At 58.6% G+C, this 17,526-nt stretch overlaps 1 protein-coding gene across 1 annotated transcript in view; it reads left to right on the forward strand.

The window, feature by feature from the left end:
- rpgrip1 (RPGR interacting protein 1) overlaps window positions 1-17,526 on the forward strand; it is a 43,581-nt gene that overhangs the window by 24,666 nt on the left and 1,389 nt on the right. Inside the window, 7 exon segments of the mRNA XM_088917939.1 lie at window positions 680-858; window positions 2,123-2,182; window positions 2,408-2,540; window positions 2,972-3,072; window positions 14,403-14,592; window positions 16,034-16,118; window positions 17,234-17,364. Of these exon segments, the coding sequence (XP_088774065.1) occupies window positions 680-858; window positions 2,123-2,182; window positions 2,408-2,540; window positions 2,972-3,072; window positions 14,403-14,592; window positions 16,034-16,118; window positions 17,234-17,364 (879 nt within the window).

The following is a 17,526-nucleotide window of genomic DNA, read 5'->3' on the forward strand; positions in this document are numbered from 1 at the left end:
CTCGTGTGTCTCCTTCAGTGTGGGAAATGCACCTCGTGTGTCTCCTTCACTGTGGAAAACACACCTTGTGTGTCTCCTTCAGTGTGGGAAACGCACCTCGTGTGTCTCCTTCAGTGTGGGAAACGCACCTCGTGTGTCTCCTTCAGTGTGGGAAACGCACCCTGTGTGTCTCCTTCACTGTGGAAAACGCACCTTGTGTGTCTCCTTCAGTGTGGGAAACGCACCCTGTGTGTCTCCTTCACTGTGGGAAACGCACCCTGTGTGTCTCCTTCAGTGTGGGAAACGCACCCTGTGTGTCTCCTTCACTGTGGGAAACGCACCCTGTGTGTCTCCTTCACTGTGGAAAACGCACCTTGTGTGTCTCCTTCACTGTGGGAAACGCACCCTGTGTGTCTCCTTCACTGTGGGAAACGCACCCTGTGTGTCTCCTTCACTGTGGGAAATGCACCTCCTTTGTTTGCAATGCTGTCTATTAGTTTAGTACCTGAGATGTAAGAACCAGTCGGAGAACGTGGGGTCACAGTTCCCCTGTAAGGAGAGAAAAGGGACCTGCATGGACCCTCCCAGCAGGAGGAGCCCCCGAGGGGACGAGGACAGGCCTGTCGCCGCCACAGTGTCCTCACTGGAGTCACACGCCCCCTTCGGTTGCCCGGGACTCACCTGTGTCTCCCTCCCGCAGGTGACTTCGTCCTGAGGGACGCGGGGGGGCAGCCTCGGGGCACCCTCAGGGTGTCCCTGCGCTGGCAGTACCCCTTCCAGCCACCGGGGGCGCCGCCGGGGCACCGAGCAGCCGCAGCAGCCGGGACCGGCGGCCTGGAAAGGGCAGGCCCAGAGCAGACACCGGTCGCCAAGCCTCGGGTACGAGAGAGAGAGAGAGAGTGCACTGGAGCGTAAGAGTGTGTGTGAGAGAGTGTGTGAGAGAGTGGGAGTGTGTGTCATTGTGTGAGAGAGTGTGTGAGAGAGTGGGAGTGTGTGTCAATGTGTGAGAGAGTGGGAGTGTGTGTCATTGTGTGAGAGAGTGTGTGAGAGAGTGGGAGTGTGTGTCAATGTGTGAGAGAGTGGGAGTGTGTGTCAATGTGTGAGAGAGTGTGTGAGAGAGTGGGAGTGTGTGTCAATGTGTGAGAGTGTGTGTCAATGTGTGAGAGAGTGTGTGAGAGAGTGGGAGTGTGTGTCAATGTGTGAGAGAGTGTGTGAGAGAGTGGGAGTGTGTGTCATTGTGTGAGAGAGTGTGTGAGAGAGTGGGAGTGTGTGTCAATGTGTGAGAGAGTGGGAGTGTGTGTCATTGTGTGAGAGAGTGTGTGAGAGAGTGGGAGTGTGTGTCAATGTGTGAGAGAGTGGGAGTGTGTGTCAATGTGTGAGAGAGTGTGTGAGAGAGTGGGAGTGTGTGTCATTGTGTGAGAGAGTGGGAGTGTGTGTCATTGTGTGAGAGAGTGTGTGAGAGAGTGGGAGTGTGTGTCAATGTGTGAGAGAGTGTGTGAGAGAGTGGGAGTGTGTGTCAATGTGTGAGAGAGTGTGTGAGAGAGTGGGAGTGTGTGTCATTGTGTGAGAGAGTGGGAGTGTGTGTCATTGTGTGAGAGAGTGTGTGAGAGAGTGGGAGTGTGTGTCAATGTGTGAGAGAGTGTGTGAGAGAGTGGGAGTGTGTGTCAATGTGTGAGAGAGTGTGTGAGAGAGTGGGAGTGTGTGTCAATGTGTGAGAGAGTGTGTGGGAGTGTGTGTCAGTGGGTGAGAGAGTGTGTGGGAGTGTGTGTCAATGTGTGAGAGTGTGTGGGAGTGTATTGGTTTGTGGGAGTGTGAGCTGGTGTGTGAGAGTGTGCAGTGTTGTGAGGGAGTGCATCGGAGTGTGTGAGAGAGAGAGAGTGTGAGAGAGTGAGAGAGAGTTGGTTTGAGAGAGTGTGTGAGAGTTTGTTGGTTTGAGGGAGTGCGAGAGAGAGTTTGTTGGTTTGAGGGAGTGTGTCAGAGTGTGTGTGAGTGTGCAGGCGTGCACGTAGGTGTGCGGGTGTTGTGGTGCGCAGAAGTGTGTGGGAGTGTGAGAGTTTGTGGGGGTATGCAGGAGTGTGCGCTGGAGTGCACTGGTAGTTCAGGGGGGAGGTGGAGATAACCTGTCCTTCCTTCTCCCTCTCAGATGAAGCTGGCGAGCGGCTCGTCTCAGATGCAGCCAGAGCGCAGACAGACTCAGACACAGGTCAGCGTCCGACACACGCACACTACACACGGGCACAGCCGGGAGAGAGGGAAGGGGGGTGTGCAGAGAAGGAGTTTGAAACGGGGGTGAATGAGGGGGAATTGTGGTTCCCAGGCAAGGAGTGAGCAGGCCTGATCACTCCTGTGGTGTGAGACCGACTCGGGACAGATCTTTCCCTCTCTCTTGGATTAACGGACCCTCTCCGTACCCTCCACCCACCAACAGGAAGTGGCAGAGGTGGAACAGGAAGTGGCAGAGGTGGAGCAGGAAGTGGCAGAGGAAGCAGCCATGGAAGAGGAAGCAGCGCAGGAACAGGAAGTGGAGGCTGAGCACTCTGGGAGGAGTCAGGAAGCAGGAAGTGAGAGAGGTGTGAATGTTGTCGTTTGGGAGTGTTGTGCCTTGTGAAGCACCTCTTATCATCATCCATCGCGTTTGTGCAGCAGCAACACAAACGGACTCTTCTCACACCCAGTGTGTTTGTGTGTGCCCATGGTGAGCTGTGTAACCACAGTAACACACACAGTGACCATAACCACAGAACGACAATTCATAGATACGCACACACAGTGACTAAACAACAGTAAAACACACTGTGGCCAAACCACAATACACACACCCTGTTACCATACCACAGGAGAACAACAACTCACAGTAACACACACTGTGACAATACCACAGTAATACACCACCATGATCAAACCACAGTAACACACACAGTGACCAAACCACAGCAAACACACAGGAGAACAACAACTCAGCAAAAATAAATTCAGTCTTCTGTCTTTAAAGCTCAACTGGACAGTGACGTCACTACAGAGTCTGGCGAATCACAGCCTTCCACTGACAGTGATGTCATCATCATCCCCCGCCCACTCATGCCGGCCAAAAAGGTGAGAAGATAGATAGATAGGACTTTATTAAGCCCGTAGGGAAATTGATGCAGATGCAGAAGGACAGAGACAGGGACAGACACAGGGACAGACAGATACAGGGAAACACAGACGGACAGATGGACAGACGGACAGACGGACACAGGGACAGATAGACAGACTGACTCACAGATACATGGAGACAGACAGTGAAATGAGCTTTCACAGGCAGAAAGACTCACAGACAGCGAGACAGACCGACCAGGAGACCGACAGACAGACAGAGAGGTCTAAATTAAGGGAATAAATATTAATTACCTCCAGCCCTCTCACAACACGAAGAGACAGAGGTGTCCCAGCAGCCACAGACAGCTGCTTCTGCGCTCCGAGCTCATATCAGCATGGCAGACCTCCTTCTGGCCAGCACATCAGAGGACAGTGTGAGGACGCAGACCTCCCTCTGGCCAGCACATCAGAGGACAGTGTGAGGACAAAGACCTCCTTCTGGCCAGCACATCAGAGGACAGTGTGAGGACGCAGACCTCCTTCTGGCCAGCACATCAGAGGACAGTGTGAGGACGCAGACCTCCCTCTGGCCAGCACATCAGAGGACAGTGTGAGGACAAAGACCTCCTTCTGGCCAGCACATCAGAGGACAGTGTGAGGACGCAGACCTCCTTCTGGCCAGCACATCAGAGGACAGTGTGAGGACGCAGACCTCCTTCTGGCCAGCACATCAGAGGACAGTGTGAGGACGCAGACCTCCCTCTGGCCAGCACATCAGAGGACAGTGTGAGGACAAAGACCTCCTTCTGGCCAGCACATCAGAGGACAGTGTGAGGACGCAGACCTCCTTCTGGCCAGCACATCAGAGGACAGTGTGAGTGTGGGGACGCAGACCTCCTTCTGGCCAGCACATCAGAGGACAGTGTGAGGACGCAGACCTCCTTCTGGCCAGCACATCAGAGGACAGTGTGAGGACGCAGACCTCCTTCTGGCCAGCACATCAGAGGACAGTGTGAGGACGCAGACCTCCTTCTGGCCAGCACATCAGAGGACAGTGTGAGGACGCAGACCTCCCTCTGGCCAGCACATCAGAGGACAGTGTGAGGACGCAGACCTCCTTCTGGCCAGCACATCAGAGGACAGTGTGAGGACGCAGACCTCCTTCTGGCCAGCACATCAGAGGACAGTGTGAGGACGCAGACCTCCTTCTGGCCAGCACATCAGAGGACAGTGTGAGTGTGGGGACGCAGACCTCCTTCTGGCCAGCACATCAGAGGACAGTGTGAGGACGCAGACCTCCTTCTGGCCAGCACATCAGAGGACAGTGTGAGGACGCAGACCTCCCTCTGGCCAGCACATCAGAGGACAGTGTGAGGACGCAGACCTCCCTCTGGCCAGCACATCAGAGGACAGTGTGAGGACGCAGACCTCCCTCTGGCCAGCACATCAGAGGACAGTGTGAGGACGCAGACCTCCTTCTGGCCAGCACATCAGAGGACAGTGTGAGGACGCAGACCTCCTTCTGGCCAGCACATCAGAGGACAGTGTGAGGACGCAGACCTCCCTCTGGCCAGCACATCAGAGGACAGTGTGAGGACGCAGACCTCCTTCTGGCCAGCACATCAGAGGACAGTGTGAGGACGCAGACCTCCTTCTGGCCAGCACCTCAGAGGACAGTGTGAGTGTGAGGACGCAGACCTCCTTCTGGCCAGCACATCAGAGGACAGTGTGAGGACGCAGACCTCCTTCTGGCCAGCACATCAGAGGACAGTGTGAGGACGCAGACCTCCCTCTGGCCAGCACATCAGAGGACAGTGTGAGGACGCAGACCTCCCTCTGGCCAGCACATCAGAGGACAGTGTGAGGACGCAGACCTCCTTCTGGCCAGGACATCAGAGGACAGTGTGAGGACGCAGACCTCCCTCTGGCCAGCACATCAGAGGACAGTGTGAGGACGCAGACCTCCTTCTGGCCAGCACATCAGAGGACAGTGTGAGGACGCAGACCTCCTTCTGGCCAGCACATCAGAGGACAGTGTGAGGACGCAGACCTCCTTCTGGCCAGCACATCAGAGGACAGTGTGAGGACGCAGACCTCCCTCTGGCCAGCACATCAGAGGACAGTGTGAGGACGCAGACCTCCCTCTGGCCAGCACATCAGAGGACAGTGTGAGGACGCAGACCTCCCTCTGGCCAGCACATCAGAGGACAGTGTGAGGACGCAGACCTCCCTCTGGCCAGCACATCAGAGGACAGTGTGAGGACGCAGACCTCCCTCTGGCCAGCACATCAGAGGACAGTGTGAGGACGCAGACCTCCTTCTGGCCAGCACATCAGAGGACAGTGTGAGTGTGGGGACGCAGACCTCCTTCTGGCCAGCACATCAGAGGACAGTGTGAGGACGCAGACCTCCTTCTGGCCAGCACATCAGAGGACAGTGTGAGGACGCAGACCTCCTTCTGGCCAGCACATCAGAGGACAGTGTGAGTGTGGGGACGCAGACCTCCTTCTGGCCAGCACATCAGAGGACAGTGTGAGGACGCAGACCTCCTTCTGGCCAGCACATCAGAGGACAGTGTGAGGACGCAGACCTCCTTCTGGCCAGCACATCAGAGGACAGTGTGAGTGTGGGGACGCAGACCTCCTTCTGGCCAGCACATCAGAGGACAGTGTGAGGACGCAGACCTCCTTCTGGCCAGCACATCAGAGGACAGTGTGAGGACGCAGACCTCCTTCTGGCCAGCACATCAGAGGACAGTGTGAGGACGCAGACCTCCCTCTGGCCAGCACATCAGAGGACAGTGTGAGGACGCAGACCTCCTTCTGGCCAGCACATCAGAGGACAGTGTGAGGACGCAGACCTCCCTCTGGCCAGCACATCAGAGGACAGTGTGAGGACGCAGACCTCCTTCTGGCCAGCACATCAGAGGACAGTGTGAGTGTGGGGACGCAGACCTCCTTCTGGCCAGCACATCAGAGGACAGTGTGAGGACGCAGACCTCCTTCTGGCCAGCACATCAGAGGACAGTGTGAGGACGCAGACCTCCCTCTGGCCAGCACATCAGAGGACAGTGTGAGGACGCAGACCTCCCTCTGGCCAGCACATCAGAGGACAGTGTGAGGACGCAGACCTCCCTCTGGCCAGCACATCAGAGGACAGTGTGAGGACGCAGACCTCCTTCTGGCCAGCACATCAGAGGACAGTGTGAGGACGCAGACCTCCTTCTGGCCAGCACATCAGAGGACAGTGTGAGTGTGGGGACGCAGACCTCCTTCTGGCCAGCACATCAGAGGACAGTGTGAGGACGCAGACCTCCTTCTGGCCAGCACATCAGAGGACAGTGTGAGGACGCAGACCTCCTTCTGGCCAGCACATCAGAGGACAGTGTGAGGACGCAGACCTCCCTCTGGCCAGCACATCAGAGGACAGTGTGAGGACGCAGACCTCCTTCTGGCCAGCACATCAGAGGACAGTGTGAGGACGCAGACCTCCTTCTGGCCAGCACATCAGAGGACAGTGTGAGGACGCAGACCTCCTTCTGGCCAGCACATCAGAGGACAGTGTGAGTGTGGGGACGCAGACCTCCTTCTGGCCAGCACATCAGAGGACAGTGTGAGGACGCAGACCTCCTTCTGGCCAGCACATCAGAGGACAGTGTGAGGACACAGACCTCCCTCTGGTCAGCACATCAGAGGACAGTGTGAGGACGCAGACCTCCCTCTGGCCAGCACATCAGAGGACAGTGTGAGGACGCAGACCTCCTTCTGGCCAGCACATCAGAGGACAGTGTGAGGACGCAGACCTCCCTCTGGCCAGCACATCAGAGGACAGTGTGAGGACGCAGACCTCCTTCTGGCCAGCACATCAGAGGACAGTGTGAGGACGCAGACCTCCTTCTGGCCAGCACATCAGAGGACAGTGTGAGGACGCAGACCTCCTTCTGGCCAGCACATCAGAGGACAGTGTAAGGACGCAGACCTCCCTCTGGCCAGCACATCAGAGGACAGTGTGAGGACGCAGACCTCCCTCTGGCCAGCACATCAGAGGACACTGTGAGTGTGGGGACGCAGACCTCCCTCTGGCCAGCACATCAGAGGACAGTGTGAGGACGCAGACCTCCCTCTGGTCAGCACATCAGAGGACAGTGTGAGGAAGCAGACCTCCTTCTGGCCAGCACATCAGAGGACAGTGTGAGGACGCAGACCTCCCTCTGGCCAGCACATCAGAGGACAGTGTGAAGACGCAGACCTCCCTCTGGCCAGCACATCAGAGGACAGTGTGAGGACGCAGACCTCCCTCTGGCCAGCACATCAGAGGACAGTGTGAGGACGCAGACCTCCTTCTGGCCAGCACATCAGAGGACAGTGTGAGGACGCAGACCTCCCTCTGGCCAGCACATCAGAGGACAGTGTGAGGACAAAGACCTCCTTCTGGCCAGCACATCAGAGGACAGTGTGAGGACGCAGACCTCCTTCTGGCCAGCACATCAGAGGACAGTGTGAGTGTGGGGACGCAGACCTCCTTCTGGCCAGCACATCAGAGGACAGTGTGAGGACGCAGACCTCCTTCTGGCCAGCACATCAGAGGACAGTGTGAGGACGCAGACCTCCTTCTGGCCAGCACATCAGAGGACAGTGTGAGGACGCAGACCTCCTTCTGGCCAGCACATCAGAGGACAGTGTGAGGACGCAGACCTCCCTCTGGCCAGCACATCAGAGGACAGTGTGAGGACGCAGACCTCCTTCTGGCCAGCACATCAGAGGACAGTGTGAGGACGCAGACCTCCTTCTGGCCAGCACATCAGAGGACAGTGTGAGGACGCAGACCTCCTTCTGGCCAGCACATCAGAGGACAGTGTGAGTGTGGGGACGCAGACCTCCTTCTGGCCAGCACATCAGAGGACAGTGTGAGGACGCAGACCTCCTTCTGGCCAGCACATCAGAGGACAGTGTGAGGACGCAGACCTCCCTCTGGCCAGCACATCAGAGGACAGTGTGAGGACGCAGACCTCCCTCTGGCCAGCACATCAGAGGACAGTGTGAGGACGCAGACCTCCCTCTGGCCAGCACATCAGAGGACAGTGTGAGGACGCAGACCTCCTTCTGGCCAGCACATCAGAGGACAGTGTGAGGACGCAGACCTCCTTCTGGCCAGCACATCAGAGGACAGTGTGAGGACGCAGACCTCCCTCTGGCCAGCACATCAGAGGACAGTGTGAGGACGCAGACCTCCTTCTGGCCAGCACATCAGAGGACAGTGTGAGGACGCAGACCTCCTTCTGGCCAGCACCTCAGAGGACAGTGTGAGTGTGAGGACGCAGACCTCCTTCTGGCCAGCACATCAGAGGACAGTGTGAGGACGCAGACCTCCTTCTGGCCAGCACATCAGAGGACAGTGTGAGGACGCAGACCTCCCTCTGGCCAGCACATCAGAGGACAGTGTGAGGACGCAGACCTCCCTCTGGCCAGCACATCAGAGGACAGTGTGAGGACGCAGACCTCCTTCTGGCCAGGACATCAGAGGACAGTGTGAGGACGCAGACCTCCCTCTGGCCAGCACATCAGAGGACAGTGTGAGGACGCAGACCTCCTTCTGGCCAGCACATCAGAGGACAGTGTGAGGACGCAGACCTCCTTCTGGCCAGCACATCAGAGGACAGTGTGAGGACGCAGACCTCCTTCTGGCCAGCACATCAGAGGACAGTGTGAGGACGCAGACCTCCCTCTGGCCAGCACATCAGAGGACAGTGTGAGGACGCAGACCTCCCTCTGGCCAGCACATCAGAGGACAGTGTGAGGACGCAGACCTCCCTCTGGCCAGCACATCAGAGGACAGTGTGAGGACGCAGACCTCCCTCTGGCCAGCACATCAGAGGACAGTGTGAGGACGCAGACCTCCCTCTGGCCAGCACATCAGAGGACAGTGTGAGGACGCAGACCTCCTTCTGGCCAGCACATCAGAGGACAGTGTGAGTGTGGGGACGCAGACCTCCTTCTGGCCAGCACATCAGAGGACAGTGTGAGGACGCAGACCTCCTTCTGGCCAGCACATCAGAGGACAGTGTGAGGACGCAGACCTCCTTCTGGCCAGCACATCAGAGGACAGTGTGAGTGTGGGGACGCAGACCTCCTTCTGGCCAGCACATCAGAGGACAGTGTGAGGACGCAGACCTCCTTCTGGCCAGCACATCAGAGGACAGTGTGAGGACGCAGACCTCCTTCTGGCCAGCACATCAGAGGACAGTGTGAGTGTGGGGACGCAGACCTCCTTCTGGCCAGCACATCAGAGGACAGTGTGAGGACGCAGACCTCCTTCTGGCCAGCACATCAGAGGACAGTGTGAGGACGCAGACCTCCTTCTGGCCAGCACATCAGAGGACAGTGTGAGGACGCAGACCTCCCTCTGGCCAGCACATCAGAGGACAGTGTGAGGACGCAGACCTCCTTCTGGCCAGCACATCAGAGGACAGTGTGAGGACGCAGACCTCCCTCTGGCCAGCACATCAGAGGACAGTGTGAGGACGCAGACCTCCTTCTGGCCAGCACATCAGAGGACAGTGTGAGTGTGGGGACGCAGACCTCCTTCTGGCCAGCACATCAGAGGACAGTGTGAGGACGCAGACCTCCTTCTGGCCAGCACATCAGAGGACAGTGTGAGGACGCAGACCTCCCTCTGGCCAGCACATCAGAGGACAGTGTGAGGACGCAGACCTCCCTCTGGCCAGCACATCAGAGGACAGTGTGAGGACGCAGACCTCCCTCTGGCCAGCACATCAGAGGACAGTGTGAGGACGCAGACCTCCTTCTGGCCAGCACATCAGAGGACAGTGTGAGGACGCAGACCTCCTTCTGGCCAGCACATCAGAGGACAGTGTGAGTGTGGGGACGCAGACCTCCTTCTGGCCAGCACATCAGAGGACAGTGTGAGGACGCAGACCTCCTTCTGGCCAGCACATCAGAGGACAGTGTGAGGACGCAGACCTCCTTCTGGCCAGCACATCAGAGGACAGTGTGAGGACGCAGACCTCCCTCTGGCCAGCACATCAGAGGACAGTGTGAGGACGCAGACCTCCTTCTGGCCAGCACATCAGAGGACAGTGTGAGGACGCAGACCTCCTTCTGGCCAGCACATCAGAGGACAGTGTGAGGACGCAGACCTCCTTCTGGCCAGCACATCAGAGGACAGTGTGAGTGTGGGGACGCAGACCTCCTTCTGGCCAGCACATCAGAGGACAGTGTGAGGACGCAGACCTCCTTCTGGCCAGCACATCAGAGGACAGTGTGAGGACACAGACCTCCCTCTGGTCAGCACATCAGAGGACAGTGTGAGGACGCAGACCTCCCTCTGGCCAGCACATCAGAGGACAGTGTGAGGACGCAGACCTCCTTCTGGCCAGCACATCAGAGGACAGTGTGAGGACGCAGACCTCCCTCTGGCCAGCACATCAGAGGACAGTGTGAGGACGCAGACCTCCTTCTGGCCAGCACATCAGAGGACAGTGTGAGGACGCAGACCTCCTTCTGGCCAGCACATCAGAGGACAGTGTGAGGACGCAGACCTCCTTCTGGCCAGCACATCAGAGGACAGTGTAAGGACGCAGACCTCCCTCTGGCCAGCACATCAGAGGACAGTGTGAGGACGCAGACCTCCCTCTGGCCAGCACATCAGAGGACACTGTGAGTGTGGGGACGCAGACCTCCCTCTGGCCAGCACATCAGAGGACAGTGTGAGGACGCAGACCTCCCTCTGGTCAGCACATCAGAGGACAGTGTGAGGAAGCAGACCTCCTTCTGGCCAGCACATCAGAGGACAGTGTGAGGACGCAGACCTCCCTCTGGCCAGCACATCAGAGGACAGTGTGAAGACGCAGACCTCCCTCTGGCCAGCACATCAGAGGACAGTGTGAGGACGCAGACCTCCCTCTGGCCAGCACATCAGAGGACAGTGTGAGGACGCAGACCTCCTTCTGGCCAGCACATCAGAGGACAGTGTGAGGACGCAGACCTCCCTCTGGCCAGCACATCAGAGGACAGTGTGAGGACGCAGACCTCCTTCTGGCCAGCACATCAGAGGACAGTGTGAGGACGCAGACCTCCCTCTGGCCAGCACATCAGAGGACAGTGTGAGGACGCAGACCTCCCTCTGGCCAGCACATCAGAGGACAGTGTGAGGACGCAGACCTCCCTCTGGCCAGCACATCAGAGGACAGTGTGAGGACGCAGACCTCCCTCTGGCCAGCACATCAGAGGACAGTGTGAGTGTGGGGACGCAGACCTCCCTCTGGCCAGCACATCAGAGGACAGTGTGAGGACGCAGACCTCCCTCTGGCCAGGACATCAGAGGACAGTGTGAGGACGCAGACCTCCTTCTGGCCAGCACATCAGAGGACAGTGTGAGGACGCAGACCTCCCTCTGGCCAGCACATCAGAGGACAGTGTGAGGACGCAGACCTCCCTCTGGCCAGCACATCAGAGGACAGTGTGAGGACGCAGACCTCCCTCTGGCCAGCACATCAGAGGACAGTGTGAGGACGCAGACCTCCCTCTGGCCAGCACATCAGAGGACAGTGTGAGGACGCAGACCTCCCTCTGGCCAGCACATCAGAGGACAGTGTGAGGACGCAGACCTCCTTCTGGCCAGCACATCAGAGGACAGTGTGAGGACGCAGACCTCCCTCTGGCCAGCACATCAGAGGACAGTGTGAGGACGCAGACCTCCTTCTGGCCAGCACATCAGAGGACAGTGTGAGGACGCAGACCTCCCTCTGGCCAGCACATCAGAGGACAGTGTGAGGACGCAGACCTCCCTCTGGCCAGCACATCAGAGGACAGTGTGAGGACGCAGACCTCCCTCTGGCCAGCACATCAGAGGACAGTGTGAGGACGCAGACCTCCCTCTGGCCAGCACATCAGAGGACAGTGTGAGGACGCAGACCTCCCTCTGGCCAGCACATCAGAGGACACTGTGAGTGTGGGGACGCAGACCTCCCTCTGGCCAGCACATCAGAGGACACTGTGAGGACGCAGACCTCCCTCTGGCCAGCACATCAGAGGACAGTGTGAGGACGCAGACCTCCCTCTGGCCAGCACATCAGAGGACAGTGTGAGGACGCAGACCTCCCTCTGGCCAGCACATCAGAGGACAGTGTGAGGACGCAGACCTCCCTCTGGCCAGCACATCAGAGGACAGTGTGAGTGTGGGGACGCAGACCTCCCTCTGGCCAGCACATCAGAGGACAGTGTGAGGACGCAGACCTCCCTCTGTCCAGCACATCAGAGGACAGTGTGAGGACGCAGACCTCCCTCTGGCCAGCACATCAGAGGACAGTGTGAGTGTGAGGACGCAGACCTCCCTCTGGCCAGCACATCAGAGGACAGTGTGAGGACGCAGACCTCCCTCTGGCCAGCACATCAGAGGACAGTGTGAGGACGCAGACCTCCCTCTGGCCAGCACATCAGAGGACAGTGTGAGGACGCAGACCTCCCTCTGTCCAGCACATCAGAGGACAGTGTGAGGACGCAGACCTCCCTCTGGCCAGCACATCAGAGGACAGTGTGAGGACGCAGACCTCCCTCTGGCCAGCACATCAGAGGACAGTGTGAGGACGCAGACCTCCCTCTGGCCAGCACATCAGAGGACACTGTGAGGACGCAGACCTCCCTCTGGCCAGCACATCAGAGGACAGTGTGAGGACGCAGACCTCCCTCTGTCCAGCACATCAGAGGACAGTGTGAGGACGCAGACCTCCCTCTGGCCAGCACATCAGAGGACAGTGTGAGTGTGGGGACGCAGACCTCCCTCTGGCCAGCACATCAGAGGACAGTGTGAGGACGCAGACCTCCCTCTGGCCAGCACATCAGAGGACAGTGTGAGTGTGGGGACGCAGACCTCCCTCTGGCCAGCACATCAGAGGACAGTGTGAGGACGCAGACCTCCCTCTGGCCAGCACATCAGAGGACAGTGTGAGGACGCAGACCTCCCTCTGGCCAGCACATCAGAGGACAGTGTGAGGACGCAGACCTCCTTCTGGCCAGCACATCAGAGGACAGTGTGAGGACGCAGACCTCCCTCTGGCCAGCACATCAGAGGACAGTGTGAGGACGCAGACCTCCCTCTGGCCAGCACATCAGAGGACAGTGTGAGGACGCAGACCTCCCTCTGGCCAGCACATCAGAGGACAGTGTGAGGACGCAGACCTCCCTCTGGCCAGCACATCAGAGGACAGTGTGAGGACGCAGACCTCCCTCTGGTCAGCACATCAGAGGACAGTGTGAGGACGCAGACCTCCCTCTGGTCAGCACATCAGAGGACAGTGTGAGGACGCAGACCTCCCTCTGGCCAGCACATCAGAGGACGCAGACCTCCCTCTGGCCAGCACATCAGAGGACAGTGTGAGGACGCAGACCTCCCTCTGGCCAGCACATCAGAGGACACTGTGAGTGTGGGGACGCAGACCTCCCTCTGGCCAGCACATCAGAGGACAGTGTGAGGACGCAGACCTCCCTCTGGCCAGCACATCAGAGGACAGTGTGAGGACGCAGACCTCCCTCTGGCCAGCACATCAGAGGACAGTGTGAGGACGCAGACCTCCCTCTGGCCAGCACATCAGAGGACAGTGTGAGGACGCAGACCTCCCTCTGGCCAGCACATCAGAGGACAGTGTGGGGACGCAGACCTCCCTCTGGCCAGCACATCAGAGGACAGTGTGAGGACGCAGACCTCCCTCTGGCCAGCACATCAGAGGACAGTGTGAGGACGCAGACCTCCCTCTGGCCAGCACATCAGAGGACAGTGTGAGGACGCAGACCTCCCTCTGGCCAGCACATCAGAGGACAGTGTGAGTGTGGGGACGCAGACCTCCCTCTGGCCAGCACATCAGAGGACAGTGTGAGGACGCAGACCTCCCTCTGTCCAGCACATCAGAGGACAGTGTGAGGACGCAGACCTCCCTCTGGCCAGCACATCAGAGGACAGTGTGAGTGTGGGGACGCAGACCTCCCTCTGTCCAGCACATCAGAGGACAGTGTGAGGACGCAGACCTCCCTCTGGCCAGCACATCAGAGGACAGTGTGAGGACGCAGACCTCCCTCTGGCCAGCACATCAGAGGACAGTGTGAGGACGCAGACCTCCCTCTGGCCAGCACATCAGAGGACAGTGTGAGGACGCAGACCTCCCTCTGGCCAGCACATCAGAGGACAGTGTGAGGACGCAGACCTCCCTCTGGCCAGCACATCAGAGGACAGTGTTAGTGTGGGGACGCAGACCTCACTATAGGGGCTGTGCCTGTCCTCTGGACAGGGGCCATCCACGGAGTCAGTCCCTCCTCTATCCCACCTTGTCCCAGGCCGAGAAACTGAGAGTGGAGATCCTGTCCCTCACCTTTGACCCCACCTCTCGTGTGGCGCTGGACCAATCGGTGCAGCGCATCTACGTGGAGTACCGCCTCCTGGGCGTCCCCATGGAGACCACCGAGACTCCGATGTCGCTACGGAAACCTGCCGCTGGAGAGGAGATACACTACAACTTCACCAGAGGTGAGTCTGTCCATCCCAGCGCCCGTCTCTCTCTCTCTCTCTCTCTCTCTCTCTCTCTCTCTCTCTCTCTCTCTCTCTCTCTCTCTCTCTCTCTCTCTCTCTCTCTCTCTCTCTCTCTCTATATTGAGATATATTGGCAGCTCTGTACCTGTCTGAGCTATCGCCCTACTCCCCACCTCGCAACCTTCGCTCTTTAATTCTGGGCTCCTATCTGTCCCCCAGAGCTCTGGAGCTCTCTCCCCAAGGATATCAGAGAGTCAGCGTCTCTAAACCCCTTCACATCCAGACTCCAGACCGCTCTGATCACAACGGTTTTGACCCGATCAGTGTCGGTGTCCGCTCCCCTTCCTAACGCCCTCGCCCCTCCTGCTGCTCCGCCCACGGCTCGGCGTCCTCACCCGCTCACCTGCGCTCGCGGGCGGCCCCCACCGCGGCCTTCACGCCCGCGGCGGTCCCAGGTGCACGGCCCTCGCGCGCGGCTCACACCCCGCCAGCGCAGCAGGAGGAGCGGGTGTCCGCTGGCTGGCTCAGTCCAGTCCAGTCCAGTCCAGTCCAGTCCAAAATACTTTATTCCCGGGTCAGATTAAGCAGCAGCAGGCGGGTCAACATGCAGCACCGAACGGAGTTTGGAAAGACAGCGGCCAAGTTCCACTGGACTCGGCTGTCGGCCACTGGCAGTCGCTGTTGACGTCACCTCCTCTCCTGAGACGCTGGAAATACCGGACCCCCATGTGTCTCTCACTCTCGCACACGTCTTTCTGCCCCCCGGGGGTCCCAGCCCCCTCGTGCTCCGGCCAGGAGAGGTCACCCTCAGCCAGGTCACCCTGCTGTTCCCACGGCCACAGACAAAACCTCAACAGCGGCGTCGCGAAGAGAGACAGCCCGGGGGACTGATCGGGGCTCAGTGTCTCCGGAGGTCTTTGGGAATGCTTGTACAGCAGAGGGGGGCTCTGCCCACTAGACCCCCACTCCTGTCGGGGTCCCGGGTCGGGAACGCAGCCAGACTGCCCCCTGTGTGTCTGGGATGTGGACGGGGGAGACGCAGACCCGGGTCTTCCTCAGGACCTGCAGGGTCTGAGAGGCTCAGTGGTGTTCAGAGCTCAGGGCTGCAGCATGCAGGAGGAGCTTACTGTATTAACCCCCTCTCTCCCTGTCTCTCTCCTTCTCCCCGTCTCTCTCTCTCTCTCTCTGTCTGTCTCTTTGTCTTTCTCCCCGTCTCTCTCTGCCTGTCTCTCTCCTTTTCTCTCTCCCTCTCCCTGTCTCTCTCCCTCCCTCCCCCTGTCTCTCCCTCCCCCTCTCTCTCCCTCTCCCTGTCTCTCTCCCTCCCTCCCCCTGTCTCTCCCTCCCCCTCTTCTCCCTCTCCCTGTCTCTCTCCCTCCCTCTCCCTGTCTCTCCCTCCCCCGTCTCTCTCCCTCCCTCCCCCTGTCTCTCTCTCTCTCAGTGATCCATGTTGACCGTGTGCAGGACGCAGCCCTCAGACAGTACCTCTACACCATGCTGGAGGGAACTGACCCCAACCAGGGCAGGTGAGGAGGGAGAGGAAGAAGTGAGAGGAGCAGGACGAGAGAGAGGGAGAGAGAAACAGACGCTGGGGCCGCGGCTCCCGTCCCCAGGCTAAGGACACGCAATCTCTACACTTGCTAACATGGAGGAGACTGACCCAGCTGTTCAGACAGACCGGAACGTGGCCTTGACAAAGATGCAGAGGCCACCAGTGGAAACTATAGCGAAGTGCATTTGAATTAGAAAGCACTTCTTTACACAGAGGGTGGTGGGGGTGGGGAGCAAGCTGCCCAGCCTTGTTGTTGAAGCCGATACCCTGGCTTCTCTCCAGACACAGCTGGGTGAGCTCCTCCAGTCAGGACAGGAGGCTCTTCTTTACACAGAGGGGGGTGGGGGTGGGGAACAAGCTGCCCAGCCATGTTGTTGAAGCCGATACCCTGGCTTCTCTCCAGACACAGCTGGGTGAGCTCCTCCAGTCAGGACAGGAGACTTTACACAGAGGGTGGTGGGGGTGGAGAACAAGCTGCCAGCCATGTTGTTGAAGCCGATACCCTGGCTTCTCTCCAGACACAGCTGGGTAAGACCCTGGCTGAGCTAACCCTAACCCTAACCTTATCTCAAAGGTGTCCTTCACACACACGGCATCGTTTTCTCGTGGGGGAGAAGGAGAGCTTGTGGGCAGGCCCCTCCGCCATGCCCCCCTTCCAGCCAATCGTCTTCCAATATGTCACAGCCAGCCCCGCCCCGCGTCAGAGGGCAAGTGCTGATTGGAGGGCAGGGGAGTGCCCGCGAGCTCCCACACACACACACACCCTGAACAGGACACCAGCCCCTCACAGGACACACACACACACACACACACACACACACACACACACACACACACACACACACACACACACCCTGGACAGGACACCAGCCCCTCACAGGACACACACACACCCCAACCCTGGACAGGACACCAGCCCATCACAGGACACACACAAACATAAATACATTTGGATGTGGGTAAGGATCACTTGACACCGGCACTATCATCAGAGGGACAAACCAATCAGCAAGAACAGTGACTCGTCCTCTGTGAGCTCTGACCAATACTGTCTGCCTATCTGTGCCCCGCCCCTTCCTGATCACACAGGTTAAAGTTCACAGTGGTGAGTGAGCCAATGGATGAACAGGAGGAGGAGTGTGTGGACGTTGGCCACGCCCACCTCGACCTGCAGGAAGTGCTGCTGACAGGAAGTGATGTTGTGGAGAGGCAGATCGACAGTAAGGATCTCCTTCTCTTTACTGTTCTTTCATCTGTCTCTCTAGTTTCCATCACGTGCACTGATGATTGAGTGAATCAGTATAGTGTAGAGTGTCCAGTCAGTCAGTGTGTCTGTATGAACCCCTCTCTCTCAGTGCAGTGTTAATGTACTGGAATGTCCA

This window comes from Atractosteus spatula, chromosome 5, assembly GCF_055471065.1.
Source record: "Atractosteus spatula isolate fAtrSpa1 chromosome 5, fAtrSpa1.hap1, whole genome shotgun sequence".
Classification (NCBI taxonomy): domain Eukaryota; kingdom Metazoa; phylum Chordata; class Actinopteri; order Semionotiformes; family Lepisosteidae; genus Atractosteus; species Atractosteus spatula.